At 44.1% G+C, this 23,935-nt stretch overlaps 1 protein-coding gene across 1 annotated transcript in view; it reads right to left on the reverse strand.

Moving 5' to 3' along the window:
- LOC149448860 (guanylate-binding protein 6-like) overlaps nucleotides 1-23,935 on the reverse strand; it is a 203,344-nt gene that overhangs the window by 149,101 nt on the left and 30,308 nt on the right. The window contains exon 5 of the mRNA XM_089694173.1: nucleotides 3,378-3,626. Coding sequence (XP_089550299.1) covers nucleotides 3,378-3,626 — 249 coding nt within the window. The remainder of the gene's footprint in view (nucleotides 1-3,377; nucleotides 3,627-23,935) is intronic.

Below are 23,935 nucleotides of genomic sequence, written 5' to 3' on the forward strand. Positions count from 1 at the left end.
CGAGTGGCCTATGCGACTCATTGTAAAGAGCATTCCTAGTGATGACGGCAAGGTACGCAAGGTGGAGGTGAAAGTTGCAAGACAAGGGACTGTAAAGACTTTCAGCAGACCTATCACGGAACTTGTTCTGCTCTTGCCCTTTGGAGAATGAACTTGCTTGCGTATGCTGCTGGATCCAACCTGTGACTTCAAGAAGGAAGTGTCTTGAACTTTAATTGATACAACTTGAAGCCTTACATTATAATTGTTGCACTATATGCATGTTCTCTTTTTTATGTCTTTCAGGTCTTCAAGACATCAAGCAAATTGCACTGTTGTTTATTTGCAATTGTATAACTACCGTTATAGTTTAAATAGTGACATTTACAATGCCAGACGGGGAGTATGCTGTTACACAGTTAATATTTATGTTAATGTACATGAGAATTCATATAGTTTATTTTTTGTACCATTTCCTATGGACATTTCTATAGTTAGTTATGCTGCCATCCAGTGGTCTTATTTGGTAATGCATTTGTTTTATATTGCCTCCCTGAGATCTATGACACAGTTCCTTTGTATATGAAGCTCCTCCCTTCTTCTTGAGTTCAGTACTTCCTGTGTCATGGAGGCAGCTCACAGACCACATGTAACAGGGACACATGTATTCTGCATAGTACGCTATGGAAAGTATCATCTTTTGACCGCATAATACTGGAAACCATTCATTCTGCTGTATCCTGTTTCACATGTACAGAATAAAGCAACTTCTGGATGAACACAGTATTGGTGAGTTCAGCTATCTGATAAGGATTGTCCACAGTGATTATATCTGCTTATACAGGCTAGGCAGAGAGGTCTCACAAGGGATAAATCGCTATCACAACAATCTGAGTCAGAATACAGGGTCAATTCACACAGGCAGCTCCAGGCAGCAAAGGGTTAAATCTGCCAGGATCACGGGCAACAAAGGGTTAGGTCCTCCAGGATCACGGGCAACAAAGGGTTACATCCTCCAGGATCACAGGCAACAAAGGGTTACGTCCTCCAGGATCACAGGCAACAAAGGGTTACGTCCTCCAGGATCACAGGCAACAAAGGGTTAAGTCTGCACAGGGGAGAGATCCAGGCAGCAGGCTCATGGGCAGCAGAGGGTTCATCCACAGTGAGGAGATCCAGGCAGCAGATAGTTAACCCCACACAGAAGTGAGGGATCCAACAGCAGACTGGCAGGCAGGGGAGCCAGTGAGAGGAGAGGGATTGGAGCAATGAGGAGGCTGGCACGGAACTCAGACCTCACTCAATAACAGCAGGCAGGAGATCACACAGGACCGGGGCCCTTAAGTACAGAGCCGAGCATGTTTCCGTGGTAACCCGAGACTTAGCATTGGGTTACCATGGCAACGGGTCCCGCCCCCCACGTCTCCGGACCCGCACAGGGAACACGGTCTTTGTCCCTGTCGGGCACGGAGCGCGGGAAGACCTGCACAAGGGGACAGGGAGGGGGTGACAGGAGGGAGCCTGCATGTGGATTCCCACAGCAGGGGGGGCGACTTTCTGGAGCAGGATGAAGCAGGATGCTCCCTTGGAAGGGGGCCAGATTGCCGATGACAGGAGGGTGAAGGGCCGCTGGGGGATGACTGTATTAGGGATAATGAGGACTAGAAGTCCCAGCATGGATGGGACAGAAGAGTGAGGGGCTGCTGAGGGGTGGGGGGTAGCGGGCAGCAAACCTGTAGGATGAGGGGGGAAAGACCAGCTCCATGATAGGAGCGATCATACTAATGCGGAGATTCGGATGTATACGATACAATGAATTCATTCTTTTGGATGAAATGATGCGATAGTGTGGGACTTTTGTTAATGTTTGAAGCATCTGAAATGGCGTAACAACATAACAAATATACTAAATAAAAATATCCACCTGCGCTCCACAGACTCCTTAAATATAGCTAGCTGCTATCATCTACACCCTATACCATGGGACACATAAAATAAATATCAAGATATTGGATGAAGCGCTCTGCTATAATAATGCTAAAAAAAAATCAAAATTTTATACACAAATGTAAAAGTGACTAGTACTTAAATAATATATGTGCTAAAATTATATAAAAATTCATATAAGACCAGTCTGCCCCCAAATGGCTAAAACTGGTTATACATGTGCACACACAAAAAAATATAGAAAGTGACCAGGTGCTTGGGTACATAAATAGTGTCTTAATAAATATAAAAAAAAAATTTTAAATCACAGTGAATACTCATAAAAAGTGCCAAGTGTTTAAATAACAATCAATATACATATAATATAATCATGTGCAAAAAACATGCTATCACTCTTCTGTGAAGAAAATATATATATAGAAGTGCTTTTTCATTCAAATAGTGCTCAGACCAAAGTGTCACTCCAGTGAATCAATCCTAAATATCCAGAGTGCCTCCTCACCTCCAACATTCGACCCCTAGAGGTCACAAATCATTTATTTAAATGATGTTCCAAAAACCGACATCAGGATATAACTTGCCCCACGATTCAAAATCTCAATATATACGATGCCTCAGCCATATGTCCATGGACCATGGAAGATTTAAGCACAAAGAGAGATCTCCATAGCGCAATATGTAGTTTTATTATAAAGAAAAAAGCAGATAGAAAACTCACATGCTCTTAGAAGTGTACAAGCAGTTTCCCCATATCCTATGGGTGTAATAGGAAATCGTGTTTGCCAAAAACCGGAAGTACGTCACCGGAAGTGCATCACCGAGCTCCACCCGGAAATGATGCTTCATCCAATATCTTGATATTTATTTTATGTAACATAACAAATATGACATGAATTTTGTTCCATTTGTTCTTTCAGTTCCATTTCCTTTTTATGTTGCCTTAACATTTCTCTTTATTGTAAAATATTGCACTACATATGAAATGGAAACATATTGCAATAAATATAGGAAGATATCAAACTGAAATAACATTATTCCCACTTATTGTGTTTGGGTTGGATGGAGGTGGATCCATCAGAATCTCTGAATCATAACATAGCGAATGAATCCAGAATTCATTTTGTTACATTCGTTTTTTCAGATATCATCTGATCAGCTCGTTCCATTTCTCTTTATACTGAATGAACACAATGAATTAATCCAAAATTAATTTAATTCCATTTGTTCTTTCAGATATTGTCCAATCAGCTCATTTCATTTCTCTTTGTGGGTTGGACTAGCCGAATTCGAACATACGAAACTAATCCGAACATACAAACAAATCTGAATATATGAAATGAATTCTGAAAACAAATCATTCGAACATAACGAATATGATGAGACAAAATTGTTAATTTAATGAATGAATTTGAAACAAAACACATTTTTTCGTTGTGCCCATCTCTACTTACGTGATCCAGTTATCGTCAGCACCTCCTTCAAACCCTTAACCTCAGCGTTCAGGAAAATGTAATCACAGAACTTCTTGGTCTGATCCACAAAATTGATATTGAGCGTTCCGTCATCTACTTCATCCAGTTTCTGAAGCTGTTTTTCATCAGCAGTCGGTAATGGAAACACAAAGCATTTCCGCTTTCCAAAATACATCCGGATGCATTCCCTGGGCATATTATACATCTGGTCCTTCAATGTTTTTGCACCTGTTGTGAATGGAATAAGAGGTGTAGAGAGGATGGTTATTTGGGGTGTCAGTTTTATTGGTAAACATTAGTGTAACACATAATTGAGATCTTTTTTTTTTCTGGGCTTGCTATGTTCACCTGTATACTTAGAACTGCAGATTAAAGGATAAGTTCACCTTTTTGAACAAAAATACAAAATGCACATTTGCAGGTAAAGAAAATTGTCTGCAGGAGCCTGGAAAGCATTTCACCAGTGATGAGTAGATGGCTGATGTCATGTAGGTCTCTTGCAGATCTGTCAGAATATCTGCTTGTCTGTACAGGATGTATGGGATGTACGAGATGTCCAGGGTGTACGGGGTGTACAGAATGTATAGGATATATGGGGTGTACGGGATGTATGAAATGTAGGGGATGTACGGGATGTACCAGATGTACGGGGTGTAGGGAATGTACAGAATGTAGGGGATGTACAGGGTGTACGGGATGTATGGGGTTTAGGGGATGTATGGGATGTACAGGGTGTACGGGGTGTATGCGATGTCCAGGCTGTATGGGGTGTACAAAATGTACGGGATATAAGGGATGTATGGAGTGTACAGAATGTACAGGATATATGGGTTGTAGGGGATGTACAGGGTGTACACGATGTACAGGATGTAGGGGGTGTACAGGATGTATGGGGTGTAGGAGATGTACGGGGTGCACAGTGTGTACGGGATGTATGGGGTATACGGGGTGTATAGAGTGAACGCTGTGTACAGAATGTACGGGATATATGGGGTGTATGGGGTGTAAGGGATATATGGAGTGCATGGGATGTAGGGGATGTACATGGTGTACAAGATGTATGCAGTGAACAGGCTGTACGAGATGTACGGGGTGTACGGGATGTCCAGGCTGTATGGGGTGTACAGAGTGTATGGGATATACGGGATGTATGGCGTGTACAGGATGTATGGGTTGTAGGGGGATGTACAGGATGTACGGGGTGTACAGGATGTACGGGATGTAGAGGGTGTACGGGATGTACAGGGTGTAGGGATGTACGGGGTGTACAGGCTGTACAGGATATCCGGGGTGTATGGGGTGTATGGGGTGTACAGAATGTATGGGATGTACAGAGTGTACGAGCTGTACAGGATGTATGGGATGTATGGAGTGTACGGGATGTAAGCGGTAAATGCACCTTTCTCCTACCTCCACTCTCAACTCAAAAACGCACTGACTCCTGCTATATTCAGAACAAATGGTGTATTTATATTTGTGTATATGTTGTATATGTTGACCAGTGCTCACCTTTAGCTGCACCCGTTTTATGATTGTTGTCTGTTTCCCGAGAAACATCCCCCCCTATTCATGTGATCCTTATCAGCTTCTAATTGGGGCGGAGTTGAATGCTCATTTGAGCATCTCCCTATAAATTTAGATCAGCTCATGGGGGAGATCTCTGATGGGGGGCACAGTCTGATGGGGGTGCTGCTTCAGATTGAGTGCGGCTTAGAACGCGTGCAAAGCAGTTAAACGCTGCAGTTGAACTAAAGCAGGAGAACTTAAGCAGCAGGAAGACACATCAACAGCAAGAAGCTCTACTGCACGCTGGACAGACTGCAAGCAATCACCCCGGGAAACATCTCTTACATGCCTGAGACCCACTCCGTGTACCTTTATATAATACACCCCTCTTCTCCTTATCACATTACTATCCTCTATTCCCAAATCTCATTTCTTTACCCCTCTGCTCCACCCCAAAACTTGTACATCTCCCCCTCATTGCTATCATCTCCCTAATATTGCTTTCTTCACCTCCCCAAAATGCCTCTTCCACTCCTCCTCATTTTCCTCTCCTCCGTTCCCAAAATCCATTCACTATATCCCTCTGCTCCTCCCAAACAATTGTATATTGTCTCCTCACTGCTTCCTTCGCCCCTCTATGGCACCCACCACCTCCTCCTATTACTCCACTCTCCCACTGACCCCAACACCTCCACTTGTAGTTTTTCACGCTCCTGCACTCCCATGCCACCTTTCTCACCCTTCTCCTCCTCATAACCGCGGGGGACATCTCCCCGAATCCTGGCCCTCCACCACCTCCCTCACCCGCACAACACCCTCCCACCTCCACGTCCCACCGCAACTTAGTGTCTGTCCCCCTGCTCCCTAAAATCTCCCCCCCCGTTTTCATGTGCAATCCTGAACGCCCGATCAGTGTGCAACAAGCTTACCGCCATCCACGACCTCTGTTTCCCGCTCCCTCAACCTCCTAGCGATCACGGAAACCTGGATCCAGCCCACTGACTCTACCTCCCCTGCTGCACTCTCCTATGGAGGTCTCACCTGGACCCACTCACCCAGGCCTAACGGTCGTAAAGGTGGTGGGGTTGGTCTGCTCCTGTCACCGCAGAGCACCTTCAGAGTCCTCCCAAACCCCCCTCCCTATCCTTCTCCTCCTTCGAGGCCCACTGCGTCCGACTATTCTCCCCAACCCCCCTGAAGATTGCTGTGATATACCGGCCTCCTGGATCCATACCCCGCTTCCTGGATGACTTCTCCTCCTGGCTACCCTTCTTCCTCTCCTCTGAGCTACCCACCATCATCCTTGGGGATTTCAACATCCCTGTCAACCTCGAAAACCCAGACACAGCCCGTCTCCTCCACTTAACCTCCTCCTTTGCACTTGCACAGTGCATACAATCCACCACCCACTCCGACGGTAATATCCTTGATCTTGTCTTCTCCAACCGCTGCACTCCCCACAACCTCACTAACACCCCCTTCCCTCTCTCTGACCACAACCCGATTACCTTCTCTATCTCCTCGTCCTCCAACGCCTACCCCTCCAAATGTCACACTACTACCAGCCGTAACCTCCGCAACCTTAACCCTGCCTGCCTCCACTCTGCAGCTGATCATCTCTATGACAGCATCCTCCCCCTGTCCTGCCCCGACTTGGCTATGACCGCCTACAACAACACGCTCTCAACAGCCCTTGACTCACTAGCGCCTTTAACCACACGCAACATCAGACCCCGACCGCTCCAGCCTTGGCAGACTGATCACACCAAAACCCTCAAATGACACAGTCGTGCCCTGGAGCGACTATGGCGCAAAATCAAATCCCAACAAGCCTTCACCCGCTACAAATCTGCCTTCCACAGCTACACCTCCTCCCTCCATGCTGCCAAACAGGCCTACTTCTTGACCCTCATCAAGGCCCTCTCCTCCAATCCTCGCCGACTCTTCTCCGCCTTCAACACTCTACTCTCTCCACCCCCACCTCCACCCGGCACCTCACTCACTGCCCTTGAGATTGCCAATCACTTCAAAAACAAGATTGACACAATTCGCAAGGACATTGCCACAACTCACTCGCCCTCTCAACCCGTCCCCTCTCACACAGCTACCCCCTTATCCCCCCTTCCCCTCGACATAACTCGCAGGGACTTCGTCGCTGCTCAAACTCTCTCCAACCCCCTTCACCCTCACTCAGCTACCCCCTCATCACCCCTCTCCCACGGCCCCACCACTGCTCTGACCTCCTCTTCCACCCCACCCTACATTCCTCATACTGAAGCTCCCCCAACACTCCGCACCTTTGACCTTACTACCATCGAGGAAGTCTCCAAGATCCTCTCTGATGCCCGCCTCACCACCTGCCCCCTCGACCCTATCCCCTCACAACTCCTACGACCTCCTTCCCCCTCCATCCTACGCTCCCTCACCCACATCTTCAATCTCTCCCTCTCCTCCGGCACTTTCCCCTCCCCTCTGAAACATGCACACATCACCCCCATACTTAAAAAGCCCTCCCTGGACCCTAATGACCCGAACAACCTCAGACCCATCTCCCTGCTCCCATTTACATCTAAACTTCTTGAGCGCTTAGTCTACACCCGCCTATGCTCTCACCTCAACGACAACAACCTTCTCGATCCCCTACAGTCCGGCTTCCGTCCCCTACACTCCACCGAAACTGCCTTACTCAAACTCTCCAACGACCTGCTAACCGCCAAAGCTAATGGCCACTATTCAGTGCTCCTACTCCTTGACCTCTCTGCGGCCTTTGACACAGTCGACCACCCCCTCCTCCTCAAAAAACTACACTCCCTCGGCCTCAGAGATTCTGCTCTCTCCTGGCTCTCATCCTACCTGTCACAACGCTCCTTCAGCGTTACCTATAATGCTACCACCTCCCCCTCACTCCCCCTCTCTGTTGGGGTCCCTCAAGGCTCTGTCCTTGGGCCCCTTCTCTTCTCCATCTATACCTCCTCCCTTGCCCAACTCATACACTCTCACGGCTTCAACTACCACCTCTATGCCGACGACACACAAATCTATCTCTCAACCCCCCACCTCAACCCCTTGGTCTCAGCCCGAATCACACACCTACTGAGCGACATATCAGACTGGATGTCACTCCACTTCCTTAAATTGAACCTCTCCAAAACCGAGTTTCTTGTCTTCCCCCCAGCCCGGACACCACCCCCCATTGACTTCTCTGTCACATCCAACAACGCTACCATCAAACCCGCCCTGCTGGCCCGAGTACTTGGTGTCATTCTGGACTCCAACCTATCCTTTCAACCCCAAGTCCAATCTTTAACAAACTCGTGCAGACTCCACCTCCGCAACATCGCCAAAATCCGCACGTTCCTAACCCCAGAAACCACTAAACAGCTCATCCACTCCCTCATCATATCACGACTCGACTACTGCAACTCCCTCCTCACTGGCCTGCCTCGCCGCTGGCTATCCCCGCTTCAGTCCATCCTGAATACGGCTGCCAGACTCATTCACTTTTCCAACCGCTCTGTATCCGCCACCCCCCTCTGCCAATCCCTCCACTGGCTTCCGATTGAGCAACGGATCAAATTCAAAATCCTAACGCTAACGTACAAAGCTGTCCACCATACTGCCCCAAACTACATCACTGACCTAATATCCAAGTACCGCCCAGCACGCACACTCCGCTCCTCACAAGACCTCCTTCTCTCTAGTTCCCTGGTCTCCTCCTCCCATGCCCGCCTCCAGGACTTCTCCAGGGTGTCACCCATCCTCTGGAACTCCCTGCCCCAACCCATCAGATTATCACCTACTCTCCTCTCCTTTAGGCGCACCCTGAAAACCCATCTCTTCAGGGAAGCCTACTCCACCCCCTGCTAACTTGCCGACCTCCTCCACTCTTTCTACCACTCCATCCCCCACAGCTAACTCCTCCTGTGCCACCATCCCCTCCCTTCTAGATTGTAAGCTCGAAAGAGCAGGGCCCTCAATCCCCTCATGTTTTGCATTGTATTGGTATTGTTCTGTCACATGTTCTGTCCCCCTTTGTAATGTACAGCGCTGAGCGAACTATTGGCGCTTTATAAATACTGTATAATAATAATAATAATAATAATAATACAGGATGTATGGAGTGTATGGGATGTAAGAGGTGTACAGGATGTATGGGATGTACTGAGTGTACAGGATGTACAGGATGACTTTGAAGCAACTCTGAAGCGACTTTCAGGGAATGCTGGGTAATCTTCCTGTAATATTGGATCCATATCACATCAATAGAGATTTGGATCTGACTTGGAGGCGACTTCCATTAAAGTCTATGGGCACAAGTTGGAGAGCAGTCACCTTGAAGTAGTACAGGAACCTTTTATAAAGTCGGAGCGACTTCAGTAGTAAGACAGCTCTCATTGACTAACATGGGATTTCACATGTCATGCGACTTGGGGGTCTCACAAGTCGGATCCCAAATCTCAGTGAACCGTTTTTTTTTTCTAAATTCCAGCTCCCCTATTTTCCATTATACTATCAATGTACTTCTTCTGCAGAAATAAAAAAAAAGCTTTCTATTTATCCTACACAGCCCTTACCTCAGTGTCCAGCTGGTTGTATAAAAGTCTTCATTACTTCCTGGACAGACCTTGGGATATGAAAACTGTTAAAGCACAGGAAGGATTTCACCAGTTACCTCATTAACCCCTCGTCCTCTTTTTTTTTTGCAGCGCTGCGTTACTTTAAATGACAATTGCGCGGTCATGCAACGCTCCACCCAAATTAAATGTATGTCCTTTGTTTACCATACAGCGTTGCCATTGCGGTTTCCCTTTTAAAGAACTGTTTCCCTTTTAGGACCGCATGTTGTCAGAAAGGGTTTGATTGGCTCAGCTCTCAGCAGTACTGGAGTGTTTGTGGGAGTTGCAGTCTCATCACAGAGGCAGACAATGTAACTTTATACTGCACAGGACTACAAGACCAAGATGTTTGCAAGGAGGAGGGGGAGGAGCCATGTTTGCCTTTGCGGAGGACATGTGGGAGATAGTCTGCAGCCCCTACCGTTGAAGTACACTGACACTGTTTCCAGAACAGCAGAGGTTGCTAAGGACAACGGTTATCTACAGCAGCTGAAGTCAGCAGCAACTGTGATCATTGGTACTGGTCACCCGCCACGGCAGTTACTGACAGCAATGACATCTCCAACCACAGAGAGAGAGGTCAGAGTGTTGGAAATCGCAGAGGAGGCGTGTGACCATCCCAGGTGAGGCACCCGACAACAGAAACAAATTAGCCAGAGAGACAGAGCCCCATTCATCATCCCTTCAAGGAGTTAACCCCTGGAGATTGTTCTTCTTGGATGTGGTGAGCAACTGCTAACCTGTGACATGTCAGTCCTTAAGAGCATTCCACCGATTCACTAACACAGGCCTGTGCAACACATAGACTCACACAGTGTTACAATCCCACAGTATACAAGTGAATTTGGGACTGAGCCTAAAGAGATGTCAGTTTAGCTGGCGACATATTGCTGCTGTAGTTGCAGGGGGTTATTACTGATCTATAGCTATACCGGTATATATGTATATACATGAATATTGTGTTTATTGATGTTAATTTGCCAATTCTAGAAGGTTTGTGTATTCAGTGCATTAAACTGCTATTTTCCAAGTTCATTTGCAGTCTATTTGCAGAGTTTTACCTGTCTTATTAAATGTGTTATAAAACTTCCCAGCATGTATACTGGTGTGCTGTGGATCCAATATATATATATGGTTCATCACTGAAGTAAGGACAGAAGTGACCGTTAATTCCAGCGGCTCCTTTGGGGGTGAGTACTACACGTTGGGGCTCGTCCGGGATACCTTCTGGTCCTTGTTACAGAGTGATAACCATTTCTACTGGCCAAGCCGCCATGATGGATTCTGCTACCGCAGCCAAGTGGTGTGAAGAGAAAAATGGCAGGTTGGGGCTCTGTGTAATTATGTGCTTCTCTGGTGCCACCTGGACAGAGGAACAAGTCCAGAAAGTAGTGTCAACTTTAGTACCTGATCAGAAGACATTCATAGTGGACCTGAAGGTTGATCAGGCAGCCTCCAGTACTTATGCTCTGTTAGAATGGAAGAGAGGGATTCCAACCTGTTTACAGGGATTTAACATACAGTTTCCAGGGGACCTTGAAGCCCAGCTTATACAGACAAGTACGCTGGATGAACACCCTGAGATTACTAGCTCAAAAGTGTCAGGATCAGGAATGTCAGATACTACTTCCATTCCAAATACAGGGTTCCCTCCTGCTACATTTTTCACTGATATGGGAAAGCTGGTGGAGACTTTAACCCAAAACTCAGCTGCGTCCATCAATTATGGATATCACAAGCTGCGATTCTATTCCGGGAAGGTCCCTGTACCACCTCTGGAAGAGGAGTATGAAATCTGGATGAAACAGGCTATGCAAGCACTAGAAGAATGGGATGTTCCAGAGGCTCACAAGAAGCAGTGAATTACTGAGAGTCTGAAAGGTATTGCAGCAGAAGCCATTAGAAATCTGAAATTCAGTCAAGAGTCCTGTACAGCTTATGATTATCTTTGCATGTTACAAGATGATTTAGATGCACAGAGAAAGCTACAGATTTATTCTACCTGTTTGAACATTCATTTCAGGGGGAAAATGAACAGTTGTCTGAGTATATTCAACAATTACAGTAAATAAAATGCCGTATCAGATTGCACTGAAGAAAGGAATAGAGCCTACAGATGTAGACCAAGTCAGACTTAAACAGATCCTGAGAGGTGCACTGAGTTTGGATACTAACTGGATTCAGTTGAAGACTTTACAAGGAGGTACTTCTCTGTGATAGTAGTGGTGTGAACCTCCTGCGCTCCCAAGTGTTTAAACTAAATGAAAATATATATAAATCCCAGGGGAAGCTGCTAACATTAAATCATATACCAGTGATTGTGATAAATAAAATACAATAAAGAATGTAGCGCTACACCCAAAAGATATATGCACACTTAAATATTAAAAAAATAAAAAATAAAGAAATAAAAAAAATGTGAAATCACAAAATCTCATAAAAAAAAAAAAAAAAAAAAAAATATATATATATATATATATGTGTGACAGTGATATCAATTAATATTAATTAGTGCCCATAAATCATGAAATCCACACAATAAAATAAATAGCTCAAAACATGTGAAAAAACTTTTCATATATATATGTATACATAGCACTCATACACATATATATAATTATAATCACACGTGCCTTTTGTGAAGTGAAATGACCATTAAAATGGTACAAACAACAGTGCTCTCAAAGTCCAATAAATGTTGCTGGTGACCGAAGAAAAAACAGTGCTTCCAATAACTACTGTTAGTGACCATAGGCAAACCTCGTGCAGATCTCTGAGTGCATATAAATCTGACAATCCGACCACCATCTGGATAAGCCTCTCACCTCATCCCTTCGACCCTTGCGGATCAAAGAGCAGCTGTGGATCCCCCTCACGGATCCTCCAAGATAACTATCACTCCAGAGGTTGCTCTCTCAGGAATAAATATTCCCACTCTGGCTCTTCTCCAGGAAAGTATTGCAGCATTAATCAATTTTGATAGAGGTGGTCTGGAGGAACTTTCAGATCTGTTTTCCTCTGGAGTATCATTTTCATTGACTATATCTTCATTTTTTGTGTCCAAGTTCAGATGCAGGCACAGGCCCTTTAACTTCTTTTTCCACAACTTCCTTGGTTTCTAGACATGCCCTAAAAAGATAAGTAGTTTGGCTCTCCTCCAGAGGTAGCTGGATAAGTGATCTGCAGCCCACCCTTTTTAGGGCATGTCTAGAAACCAAGGAAGTTGTGGAAAAAGAAGTTAAAGGGCCTGTGCCTGCATCTGAACTTGGACACAAAAAATGAAGATATAGTCAATGAAAATGATACTCCAGAGGAAAACAGATCTGAAAGTTCCTCCAGACCACCTCTATCAAAATTGATTAATGCTGCAATACTTTCCTGGAGAAGAGCCAGAGTGGGAATACTTATTTCTGAGAGAGCAACCTCTGGAGTGATAGTTATCTTGGAGGATCCGTGAGGGGGATCCACAGCTGCTCTTTGATCCGCAAGGGTCGAAGGGATGAGGTGAGAGGCTTATCCAGATGGTGGTCGGATTGTCAGATTTATATGCACTCAGAGATCTGCACGAGGTTTGCCTATGGTCACTAACAGTAGTTATTGGAAGCACTGTTTTTTCTTCGGTCACCAGCAACATTTATTGGACTTTGAGAGCACTGTTGTTTGTACCATTTTAATGGTCATTTCACTTCACAAAAGGCACGTGTGATTATAATTATATATATATGTGTATGAGTGCTATGTATACATATATATATGAAAAGTTTTTTCACATGTCTTGAGCTATTTATTTTATTGTGTGGATTTCATGATTTATGGGCACTAATTAATATTAATTGATATCACTGTCACACTTATATATATATATATTTTTTATGAGATTTTGTGATTTCACATTTTTTTATTTCTTTATTTTTTTAATATTTAAGTGTGCATATATCTTTTGGGTGTAGCGCTACATTCTTTATTGTATTTTACTTCTCTGTGATACCCTTAGCTTATCAAGAAGATGCTGGAAGAAGAGGCCATCTAGGAGGAGAAAAAGAAAGGATCAGGATCTACACTAACTGCAGAGGTCCGAACGGTCAACGTGTCTAATGACAGTTCAGAAATAGACCTTTTGAAGACTCAAATGTCACAGATGATGGAGTTGATGACATTACTGTCCACCAGGATTGCCACATCCGAGGGGGAAAAGGTATTGAAACCCACCCAGGCAGAGAGAACACAAAATGTTCCTACTAGAGAACACTCTCGTTCAGTGGTCTGTTACAATTGTGGAGGCGTTGGTCACTATCAGCGTGATTGTTCCAGTCCACCCAAGCCACAAGGAAATCACAAGATGGCGGGAAACTCCAGAGGGCCCTGGTGAGGGATCCAACCGGGTGCCCAATTCAGTCAGTTAGCTCTAGTTCCCAAACTTTAAACGAAGGGCAGGTGAGGCCCAAATATTTGTATCAGGTCTCACCTAAAGCCTCAGTTAGGCTGCCCAAGCTATTCTCTGACGGTCCCAAATCACAGGAGATCAGTGCACACCAAACTCAAAACCATCAGTGTAGGCAGCAACGGAAACGCACACAACACAAAAGAGGGGTTCAAGTCCAAACAGCCGAGCAAACCACACCAAAGCAGCCAGGCAGGTTCTCTGACCATTTGTTGGGCCCTTCTCCCATAGTGCCTATTCAGGTAGAGGGTGTATATACAAAAGCCCTCTTAGACTCTGGCACCCATGTGACTTTACTTTACTGTGATTTTTATGATAAACACCTGAGACACCTGCCTTTGTGGAAATGAGAAAGTCTAGAGATCTGGGGCATAGTAACTAAGAAGCTCCCCTACAATGGATATCTCCCAGTCAAGCTTGAATTTGGCTCATCTGTCGTAGGAGAGCCAGTAACTTCTGTCACATTGGCCATTTTATGTCCCCGACCTCCAGGAGAAACTCAGAGTTCCATGATTGTGGGGATGAACACTGACTTAGTTTGATGGTTACTCACTCCTCATGTCTCAGAGAGTGAGACTGCAGCTGAAAGTGTACATCCCGCATTGTTCTCGGTGTACCAGAGGTTGATTCAGGAACAGAAGGCTCCAACCAAAGGAGTGGGAAAACTGTGGAAGTTGAACAGGAAAGAAAAGGTTTTGTAACCAGGTGAAGTAGCGTGTATGCGGGCTGCAGGTAAATTAAATTGGGACCAACCTGGCCTTTACGTTGTCCTTGAAGGTAACCCACATACAACAGATTCAGGTTTGGAACTGATTCCAGAAGTCATTTCAATGAAGGCCTAATGGAGAGCCCATGGAAAGGTTCCTGTCAGTGTTTGCAATGTTACTGATTCTCCAGTGAAGCTGCAGGCCCGAATGATGATAGGGCAAGTGAACCCGGCCACACCCATCACACCACATGATACAGTTGGGGAAGCTGATGAAGAATTATCAGAGGTTCAATTCTATCCTAAAGGGCTCTCCTATGACATCTGAATGGAGAGAATGGGCCAGAACACAACTTTTAAAGTGAAGAAAACTTTTCTCTGCAAATGAGTTTGATGTGGGATGTGCAAAGAGCGCACAGTATCATATTCATCTACAAGAAGATAAGCCATTTCAAGAGAGGTCTTGATGAATCCCATTAGCGGATTTAGATGACCTCAGGGAACATATTGCAGAGTTAAAGAGGACAGGAATTATTCAGGAGTCCCGAAGTCCCTATGCTTCTCCCATTGTGGTGGTGAGAAAGAAGAAAGGGTCATTGAGAATATGCATTGATTATCGCAACCTCAATAAGAGAACCATTCCAGACCAGCACACTAAACCAAGGATAGAAGACGCCCTGCAATGTCTTTCAGGGGCCAAATGGTTCAGCGTGTTGAGAAGTGGGTATCATCAGATCCCCATGCATCCAGATGATCGAGATAAAACTGCTTTCATCTGCCCTGTGGGGTTATTTGAGTTTGAGCAGATGCCACAAGGTCTGTCTAGAGTCCCTGCTACCTTCCAGCGTTTGATGGAAAGGACTGTTGGTGACATGAATCTGATTGAAGTACTGGTGTATCTAGATGACATAATTGTCTTTGGACATACTCTGGAAGAACATGAGGAGCGTCTGGAGAAGGTCCTAAGACGACTCTATGAAGAGGGGTTGAAGCTGTCTCTTGAGAAGTGCCAGTTTTATCAGTCATCAGTCACCTACCTCGGGCATGTTGTCTCAGCTGAGGGAGTAGCAACTGACCCCAAGAAATTGGAAGCCGTCACCACATGGCCCAAGCCCTAAAATGTGCAAGAGCTGAGGTCATTTCTGGAGTTCTGCTCTTACTACAGAAGGTTTGTGGAAGGATTCACCAAGATAGCCAGACCTCTCACTGGACTGCTGCAGGCTGGGGAAGATGATAGGCAGCAAGAGGCCTCAGAGGGAGTCCAGCAAACTAACAGAGTGAGAAAGTCTCGATAGTCCATAGAGGGAGAGTGGTCTGATCAATGCGAACAAGCATTCCTTCAATTCAAGTGGAGCTTGACTAATGCCCCAGTCTTAGCCTACGCTGACCCCAGCCAGCCCTATGAGCTCCATGTTGATGCCAGCAGAGATGGACTGGGTGGTGTGTTGTATCAAGAATGTGATGGATGTTTGAGACCTGTTGCTTAGGTGAGTTGAAGCCTTACTCCATCTGAGAGAAACTACCCTACCCACAATGTAAGGGATTTCTGGCAAGAAGAATCGCGATCGGAAGTGCGCATGCACACAGGAATGTGCGATCGCACACACGCACACATACGTGCACACGCACAGCGAAGACTGGCACCAGACGGCCTATTTAAGGAGCCTCTGCTCATGTTCAGTGCTGACTGGTCTTCAGCTCCCCCGTGTCCTGCTTGTTCCTGTGTGATTCCTTTGTTGCTGACCCGGCTTGTTCCTCACCTGACTCTGATTGCTCTCCTGATACTGGTTTCTGACTTCAGCTCTGCTCCTTTTTTTTTTTTTTTTTTAATTTAAATATTTATTAAATTTTTCATGTTAATACAAAAACCCAAAAAGGGAAATAATTCTCATACAAATAGACATTTATTACATTTCTACCTTTCCCTTTCTAAAAACTCTTTTCTTTCCCGTCCCACTACCCCCCCCCTCCCGCCCCTCTTCCCCCCTCCTCCCCCTCTGCAGACTCTAGCCCATTCTAATCTCTTGAGGCTTATTAATTTTTTGTTAACATCCTAGTTCATATTGTCCTATATTTCTCTTTCAATCCTGCTCTTTCCCACTTTTCCCATCTCCTGAAATAAACTCTCATCCTATCTTCCTGCATATGGTATGATCTTTCCATTCTACCTATCTGGTTTACTCTATTAATCCAGTCTACCTCCTTCGGTACCTCAGCTTTCCGCCAAAACTTGGGTATCAACCCTTTCGCTGCATTCAAGAAGTACCAAATACCTGAATCTTTATATTTATTTACAGACGTCTCCACATTGTGTAGGAGGCACGTCGTTGGGTCTAACCCTATGTCAATTTCAGTTATTTCTTCAATCAACTTGACTATTATCTTCCAAAAAGCCTGGATTTTTGGACATTCCCACCATATGTGAAACACCGTGCCTATCTCTCCACATCCTCTCCAGCACATATTTGAATTTTCCCCATTCATCTTGTGCTCTACACTCGGTGTAATGTGCCATCGTGTCACACACTTATAATTAACCTCAACCTCTCTCATACTAACATTATCGTGTATCAATCTAAACATCTTTCTCTGTCTATCTTCATCAAACCCAACTCCCATATCTCTTTCCCATTTTGTCATAAAGATTAACTTTGTGTTTGTGTCTAATTCTGTGAGTATTCTATACACTTTTGAAATACCGTGCTTCCCATCCCTTCGTGTCTCCAACAACCTTTCAAACATATTCCACTCCTGTTTTATTCTCAAAGGTTTCGGTAGATTTCCAATAAAACTTTTCAATTGATGATATTTCCACTCATCTATTCTAATAAAAATGTCTCCCTTCTTCTCTATTAACTCTTTAAGTGATCTCAGTTCCCCCTCCACCAAAACATCTCTCAGTTGGGTATCCTCCTTCCTAAACCATCTCCCTGATATCTTATTCTTTCCCGGGGGAAAGTACTCAGTATTTGTGAGAGGCATTAATATTGAATTAAATTCCCATTTCATAGTTTTGTGTAAATTGTCCCATACCCTAAAAACATTTAAAGTGTAGATACTTGTGCTTTCTTTAATTCCCCTGAACTGTGGTGGAACCCATATCATCTGACTCAATCTAATGCCACTAAGATCGTTTTCAATTGTTACCCAACTTTTTCCCTTATGGTTAAATGTCCAGTCATATATTCTTGCTAAAACCACTGCTTTATAGTATCTCTTGACGTCTGGTAGACCCAATCCCCCTTTCTCTTTAGTCCTACTCAATGTTTCATATGCTATTCTAGGTTTTTTATTCTTCCATATGTATCTTGTTAACAATTTTTTCATTATCTTAAAGAAGGCTTCTGGAATTTTAATTGGTACCATTTGAAATCTATACAGTATTTTAGGCATAATTACCATTTTGACTAAGTTTATACGTCCTATCCAGGATGGATTTCCTCCTTCTAGTCTTTTTAAATCTTCCCTGATCTCATTTATCAAAGAGATATAGTTTAATCTATACAAATGCTTAGATGAGGCAGTGAGTTTTATTCCTAGGTATTTTATCTCTTTTTCTCTCCATATAAAGGGGAATTCTTTTTGTAGTTTTTCTTTTTCTTCCTTTAATATATTAATATTCAGGATCTCTGTTTTCGTTGGATTAATTTTTAAATTTGATAGTTCACCGTACTCCTTCAGAATCTTCATTATATTTGGGAGAGTTATTCGGGGATTCCCCACGTAGAACAATAGGTCGTCCGCGAAAGCCGCTACTCTATGTTCTATGGATTCTATCTGAATTCCCTTTACCGATCCACTATTTCTTATTATTGACAACAGAGGTTCAAGTGACAATACATATAGCAGAGGGGACAGAGGACAGCCCTGTCTTGTACCATTAGACATTCCAATGGGTTCTGATCTCTCCCCATTTACCGTGATGATTGCAGTAGGCTCCCTATATAATTTACTTATCCACTCTCGCATTCTATCACCTATCCCCAGCACTTTTAAGTTGTCCATCATAAAGCCCCAGTCCACTCTATCAAATGCCTTCTCTGCATCAATTGACAAGAGAACCACCGGGACTTTCCCTCTTCTACTTTTCTGAATAAGCATCAGGGTTCTCAAGCCGTTATCTCTACCTTCTCTCCCCGGTACAAAGCCCACCTGGTCTCCATGGATCCATTCAGGCATCAGATCTCTCAACCTGTTTGCTAACACCTTTGCATACAGTTTAGTGTCTGTATTCAATAATGAGATAGGTCTATAGCTGGAGCACTGAGATGGGTCTTTCCCCTCCTTGTGAATAAGTACTACATGGGCCTGTAGGGATTCTCTCCTCACTTCCATCCCACCTCCCAGAGCATTCATATATTTCTCCAACTTGGGTAACAGTACTTCACTAAATGTCTTATAGTACTTAACTGTATAGCCATCCGGGCCTGGACTTTTTCCCCCTCCTGTGCTTCTTAATGCTATTTTAATTTCTTCCTGGGAAATTTCTGCATCTAAAGAGTTCAACTGTGCTTCACTTAGTTTTGGTAATCCCGCATTTTTTAAGTATGTCATCTTTTTTTCATTTATTCCCTCTTGGGCTTCTTTTAGATGGCCTTGGGGGCTAATATTATATAACTTTTTGTAATACTCCGTAAACACTTTAATAATCTCTTTATTTGAGTGGACCAACTCCCCCTCTGAACTTTTTATCTTTTCTATATAGTTCCTATTTTTCTTTTTATTCAGAGCTCTCATTAGATATCTTCCTGGTCTGTCTCCCCATCTATATCTCTCGTTCAAAACCCTGTTGTATACTCTTCTCTTCTCCTCATCCATCAACCTCTCTAGCTCATCTTTTTTATCCATTAACTTCTGTCTCGTATCTTTTGTTATTTTCTTCTTATGGATCTGCTCCAAGTCCAATATTTCTTTTAAGAGCCCACTGACCCTCTCTCTTCTTTCCTTTTTCTTCCTTGCTCCTGCCGCAATCAAGATTCCTCTTATGAATACCTTGTGACTTTCCCAGACTGTAGCTATCGATACTTCCTCTGTTTCATTCTCCTTAAAGTATACCTTAATCTCTTTCTCGATTTTCTGAACTACATCCTCATCCAGAAGAAGAACCTCATTTAACCTCCACCCTAATCCTCCAGTCCATCTTCTTCCCCATCCCATCTTCATCACGACCGGAGCATGATCCGAGAACGTCCTTGTCTCTATGTCAATTTTTACCAGATGATCTATAAGTTGGTGGTCTATTAAGATGTAATCTAATCTCGAGTATATCTCATGTGCATTAGAGAAGAAGGTATAGTCTCTGTCTTTCATATGCGTTATTCTCCAGGTATCCACTAGTTGGCACTCATGCATCACTTTTTTCAAGGCTCTCAGAGACCTACTTCAGCTCTGCTCCTGACCTTGGCTTTTCCTTCTGATTCTGTACCATGCTGCCCGACTGTTGATGACCCTGGCTATTCCATGACACTGCTCCTGTCTTTTGTCCTCACTACCTGCCTTGCTCTGGTGCACTCCTGGCAATCTGCAAAACCTGCTCTGCCTACTACTACTGTGCCAAAATCAGAGGATCATCAGCCTTCCAAGGTCTTCATCTACAAGAGCTGCAAACAACAACTACTGGCACTCTTGTTCCCCTGGGTCCTAGACTCCCTCTGTTCCAACTCCAGCGGGGTCAGGGCTAGTGACACAAGTGAGGCCAACCTCATCAATTCAGTCTCCCATCAGATACGTGACACACAAGCTGGAGTTCTTGGCATTGAAATGGGCTGTCCTGGACAAGTTGAAAGAATACCTGTATGGTGCAGAATTTGAGGTCAAGACAGATAACAACCTGCTCACATATGTCCTTACCATGGATAAACTGGATTCCACAGGACATTGATGGTTGGCAGCACATTCCAGTTTACATTTCAGCTTGAAGTACCGACTTGGAGTTGTAAATAGAGATGCTGATGCTCTGTCAAGATGACCCCATGACCCGGGAGCTGCTAAGGAAGAGTGGACTCAACTGACAACAGAAGGCGTTCAGGCTTTGTGTCAAGGGATTGAGTACTGAGGCAGAGGAGCAACGGGGGCTGAAACCCTTGGAGCAACCACTGTTGGAGTCCCAAGGCTCTACTGTAACCTAACCCAAGTGTGGGATGAGGGACTGCCTGCCCTTTCCAAGAAAGACTTGAGGGAGGATCAAACAGTGGATCCTCTTTGTTGTCTAACTTTGAAAGCTTTGGAGAGTGGTCACCCAGAACGTTTGCTATCAGCAGACTCCCCAAAGGAGGCTCGATTGACAACTGCAGTCGATTCCACTCCTTGTTAACCAGACGAGGTGGTCTACCGAAAGGGCCCCTCAGATGACTCAGAAGAGTCTTGGCAACTGTTCCTCCCAGAAAAGCATAGGGGGACAGTGCTGAATGCAATACACGATGAGCATGGGCATTTGGGATCTGATAGAACATTCAAGTTCGTTAGGGATCATTTCTAAATTGAAAGCTACTGTCATTCCTGCCTTCGTTGCATCCAGAGGAAGACTTTGTCCACCAGAGCTGCCCCAGTGGGCCAACTACAAAGTCAAGGCCCCATGGACCTGGTGTGCATTGATTTCTTGTGTTTGGAACCCGACACGAGTGGTCTATGGAACATATTGGTAGTGAGTGACCAGTTCACCCGCTATGCCCAGGCCTATCCAATGAGAGATCAGCGAGCTGTTATAGTCACCAAAGTGTTAGTGAAGAAATTCTTTGTTCACTATGGGCTGCCCCAAAGAATGAATTCCAATCAAGGAAGAGACTTTGAAAGCAAACTCATTAAACAGCTATTTGATATCTTGGGCATTCAGAAATCAAGATGACACCCTTGAGGGGATCCTCAACCAGAGAGGTTTAAATCGTACTCTCCTTGACATGCTTGGAACCCTCCCATATGACAGAAAACAGCACTGGAGTAGACAGATCTCCGTGGTGGTTCATGCCTATAACAGTACTGAAAATGACACAATGGGTTACTCACCATATAGACCTATGTTTGGAAGGGAAGCTTGTCTAACAGTGGACTTGGCGTTTAGAATCTTGATAGACAGAACTTCAGCTACATCCCACAGGGGTTATGTGGATAGGCTCAGAAAGAATCTGAAGACAGCCTATGAGAAGGCACATGAAGCTTCTGATAACAGGTCAGCGGAACAGGAAGAATTATGACTTAAAAGTTCAGATCCATGATTTGCAGCCAGGTGACAAGGTTGTGGGGAAATATGAGCTAGGGCTATTGATTCAGGTATACCATTTTGTATTCATTATGCTTGCATTGTGATAAGAGTTAGAGTGATGCTTTAAGTAGATGAAATTATTATGTCTTAAGTAAATGTATAGAAATGTCAGCATTATTTTCAAGCTTATATGGAAAATTTTAATATGGGTATGTAACAAGTACAACCGCAAAATGTTACAGGAAGAACGCTAGACCGCAGGTGTCTGCAAAATATCGTAGCAAACATAGATGTTCAGATATGAGATCTGGGGACACAGCCAAAAAGGCAGGATGTACTGACTGAGGTTTAACAGTTTAACAGTTTAAGAAAAGGTGAACCTTGTCTAGTATCTGGGTAGAAGTGAAAGGTACGCTTTGCTATTGGATAAGTTAGATTTACTTTACTATTGGATAATTTGAGTTTGTCTTACTATTGGATAATTTGAGTTTGTCTTACTATTGGATAATTTGAGTTTGTCTTACTATTGGATAATTTGGGTTTGTGGTTTTTACCTTTATAAACTGTAATGTACGTAATAAACTTTGCAATCTTCCTGTATCCTACCTGTGTGTTGGTTACTGTGATTGCCCGATCGCGATCGAGCTCGTGCCACACCCAGACGCTGCACAGCACAAAGAAAATATAAGAAATAAGAATATAAGGATTCCAGGAAAGGGGGAATACCTTACAGCTGGTACCAGAAGTGGGGTCCCGATAATCCAGGTGAGTAATATCGTTTCAATATACCTTTGATATACTGTATTATGATATTGCCTTCTCTGGATATGGTGACATCTCACGTGTAGTGAAACTGAAAGTAGTTTAGTGTTTTGTAAAGGAGGGGTTCTGTTCTCGCTCCTAGACTAGAGTAGCTTTATGAGTTTAGTGTTTTATGACGGCGGGGTTCTGTTCTCGGGCCGAACACAGAGGTTTTGTTTTAACTGCGGGTGGGGTCAGACTCGTTCTCCGCAAGTTTATCAGATCTGTGACCGTTTAGACTGTACAGGAAACATTGAGGGGTTCTGTTCTCGCTCAATAAAGTAAGAGAAATAAAAGAGGCAGGGAAAACTAAAACGGAGCTAAGTTCCGTTTTTAGGGAAATGACTGAGGTGTGCCGGTGCTAATTGTATATAAAAGCAACGTTGTATTGTGGATAATTATTCGTTAAATGTTCAAAGTAAGAATTAGGCGTATGCCAGAGTAACGCGTGACTGGTGTCCATATCTTTGTCTGCATCCTCATGTTTTTACTCATATATTGTATATAGGATCTATATAATTACCCTGTGTTATTGATTAATGCAAATGAATTGTGATACTTGTTGATTTCACTGTCTATATTGATATATTGATGATCTGATCTATTGTATTCATTTTCTATCGAATTGTTTTCTAATTGATAAGTAGATATGGGAAATAAGTTGGGCAAGGATGAGTCTGAAGGTGAGCAGACGAAGCCATGTCCTTACATGTATATTGCGGGCACCTGTGGGGAATATTATGTAGACCCATTTTGGGAATTGGTGAGGAAAAGAGCAAGCCAACTTGCGGGTCCTGGCTCAGAGCAACAGTGGGAGGAGGTAAAGAAAATTTGTGGGGTACATCCAAAACATAATTACCCCCCCGGTGTCTGGGATGAAATTATATGATAAAATGTTTTAAAAATGGGAGAAAGCACTGAAGGAATATAGAACTAAATTTCCCCCGACTTCCCATATATATGTAAAAAAGACGGTACCTCCAGCCTATGACAATAGTGTCCTCATACCTGACCTACCACCCCCACCTACTCCGACTGCACCCCCACCCTACGTATTATACTCAGCGGAGAAGGAGACAGACCATGAGAAGCCTAAAACAAATGATCCGTTGACTATTTATCCGGATCTGGGTTCACTGACAACTGCAGTGGTTATCGGGACAGCAGTAGAGAAAGACGAACAGAGAAAGGAGGATGAGGAAGAGTATCAAAGGTGGAGAGAGAAGAAGGAGAGGGAACAAACAGAAGATAAAGAAAGGGAAGCCGAGC

Source organism: Staurois parvus, unplaced genomic scaffold, assembly GCF_062004578.1.
Source record: "Staurois parvus isolate SC_StPar_1 unplaced genomic scaffold, SC_StPar_1.0 ptg000654l, whole genome shotgun sequence".
NCBI lineage: Eukaryota > Metazoa > Chordata > Amphibia > Anura > Ranidae > Staurois > Staurois parvus.